This window comes from Aplysia californica, unplaced genomic scaffold (genome assembly GCF_000002075.1).
Source record: "Aplysia californica isolate F4 #8 unplaced genomic scaffold, AplCal3.0 scaffold00271, whole genome shotgun sequence".
NCBI lineage: Eukaryota > Metazoa > Mollusca > Gastropoda > Aplysiida > Aplysiidae > Aplysia > Aplysia californica.
In genome coordinates this window covers 883,861-886,381 of record NW_004797541.1, presented here as the reverse complement: position 1 = coordinate 886,381, position 2,521 = coordinate 883,861, and the positions used below count along the sequence as shown (strand labels likewise).

The window sequence follows — 2,521 nt, the reverse complement described above, 5'->3', positions numbered from 1 at the left end:
ACATTTGGTTTCTGACATCATGGTCTTAGTAACTCAAAATAGCCAAAAATGTCAGATAGAACTTTGTAATTCTAAGATAGTGTTTTGCCTCTTCATTTCGCTGCTTGTGCCCTTCCCTGCAGGATAGACTTGATGTTGTTGGGTTTTTTTTTATTATGTTGATGATTTTACTCCCCTACGGACACAATTTAGAACATTTAGGATGTGGGCTTCCGATCCAGCCTGCCAGGGCCAACCCTGGCTGAAATGGATACAACATCCCAGCAGAAAGACAGAGATACTAGATTAAAACTCTCCCTACTCTGGAATCGAACTAGTGTTTTATTCGTGAGACAGCAAAGCGTCTAATCGCTAAACCACAGCGTAGGTGTCTTGGCCAGTCCAGATGACTAACTTTAAAGAAAAAATAATTGTCCCTTGCCCACTATTATCATAATGACGCCATCTGATTAGTAGAAAAGGGTGCACATGATAGTATTAGGTATTACGTACCTAATTATTTCAACAAGTTAGCCTAATTATTTATTAGTTTTTCTTTTCAGGTGGAATGTTCGAGATCCTCCACTTTTCATTAAGTCGCTACCTCAGAGTTACAAAGTCGTATGTGACTTTTTTGGCCGTTAGAGTTACGTATAAGACCATGAGGCTAGAAAGCAAATTATGTGTATCTATCTGCTCTATCAAAATCGTATAAATACTCGGAGTCGTTATCCAGTTATTCAAGGACATTACACTCGAAAAAGCTTGACATTGTTGTGAAATCCAAACATTTTGACGTCAGATTTCTCAAAACTAAGTCTTGAGCAAATAAAACTTCGTTGTAATTATGAGGTAATGAAGTGTTCAGTTACCATGCATATTAAATCGAAATACCTGGATACGGGGAGGTGTCATCTCTGACTCAGAGGTTGGCGTGTAATGACCTTCCATCTTTCACGGTCGTCAGCTGCTGTTGCGCATTCTGTCTTATCCATAGCTCCCGGGTAAATCGAAATAACAAACTAATAATAATAATAATAATAATAATTGCATTTATATAGGGCATATCCATGCTCCAGAGCTTGCTCTATGCGCTTTACAACTATTATTACCCCAGCAGACCCTCTGAGAACACCCAGAAACATTCTCAGCTTCCGTGGAAGCATACAGTGCAAGCTGCGGATTTCACGCGCTCAAACACTATCAAACTGACAAGACCTTTCACTGTCTATAGCTGGGTGCCCATTTCCACCTGGGTGAAGTGAGGAAAATTTGTGCAAAGTGCCTTTCCCAAGGACACAACGTCGAGTCCCTGACAGGATTCGAACCCACGACTTTACGGTTGCGAGTCCGAGAGCCTAACCACAAGGCCACCGACGCCACACTAATACACTAACACACAACTGTTTGCCCCTCAGCCGTGGAGGAGTCCTGCCTTGCTCTGGCCGACGAGGGAAGCTGTGAGTTTTACACCTGTTTTGAGAACCGCCTGCCCTGTGGCCGAGACTGGTATATGCTGCGACATGGACAGTACTATTGCAACAAGATGCAGAGACTCAGTTCCACCTTCACAGACGCGGTACTGATTAACTGATTATATTTTGTTTATTTTTCTTATTACTTATTGGTTTATTTGTTATGTTTTTTTATTATTTTTTTTTTTTTTTTTTTTTTTGGGGGGGGGGGGGGGGGGGAAGAAGAAGAAATATGGTCCCTTGAGTGGTGTTTCATGAAGGAAGGTGAAAAAGTAAAAACCTAGGGAGAGGGGATTACAACTAGGTATATCTCTTCCTTTCATCCGTCAAAGAAACTAATCTGTTTTGATAACGTCGTTTATTGTAAACCTGTCTCTACCTTACAATTCCCAGGCTCTGTCTTGTTTTGAGAAACCGTACGTGAGAAATTTTGAGTTTCACATCTTGTCAAGCTTTTTTAAATACAATTATGTGAGGCAGCGTGGTGGAATCAGGCTCTCGTCAATTTTTGGGCATGTACAGTTATTGGTATCAGAAAAATTCACTTAGAAATGAGTTCTTTAATGGGCATGAAAGGTGTTGAGCCAAAAAACAAAAAATTGATGAAAATTCATAAACCTGCGGAAAAATGCAAGTTTCTTCACTTTGATTATTTTGACGAGAGCCTGATTCCACCACGCTGCCTCACTTGAATATCTTGATGACGACTCCGAATTATCTAATTATTTTGATAGAGCAGATAGAACTTTCAATTTGCTGTTGCTGCTGTTGTTGTTGTGTTGTTGTTGTTGTTGCTGTTGTTGTTGTTGTTGTTGTTGTTGCTGCTGTTGTTGTTGTTTTTATCTCATGTTTTTAAAAAACGGCAAGAAATGTCAAATAGAACTTTGTAATCCTGAGGTAAGCGAATGATTTTGTCTGCAGGGCCAGGCATTCCTCAGTGACGCCCAGCGTTGTTTGACCCAAGCTCTCAAGCCCCTGTACCAGAGGGACAATGTAGACTGTCACTCGCTGGAACACCAGGCTGTAGCCGCCATTACTCCTTGCTTCATTGGTGAGTGAGTGTGTGG

General features: G+C 41.0%; 1 protein-coding gene across 1 annotated transcript in view; it reads left to right on the top strand.

Moving 5' to 3' along the window:
• Positions 1-1,397: 1,397 nt before the first annotated feature.
• The window catches only part of LOC101859417, a gene marked incomplete at its 5' end in the record, with an annotated part of 6,830 nt that continues 5,706 nt past the window's right edge, over positions 1,398-2,521 (top strand). The window contains 2 exon segments of the mRNA XM_005101161.2: positions 1,398-1,558; positions 2,376-2,505. Of these exon segments, the coding sequence (XP_005101218.2) occupies positions 1,398-1,558; positions 2,376-2,505 (291 nt within the window).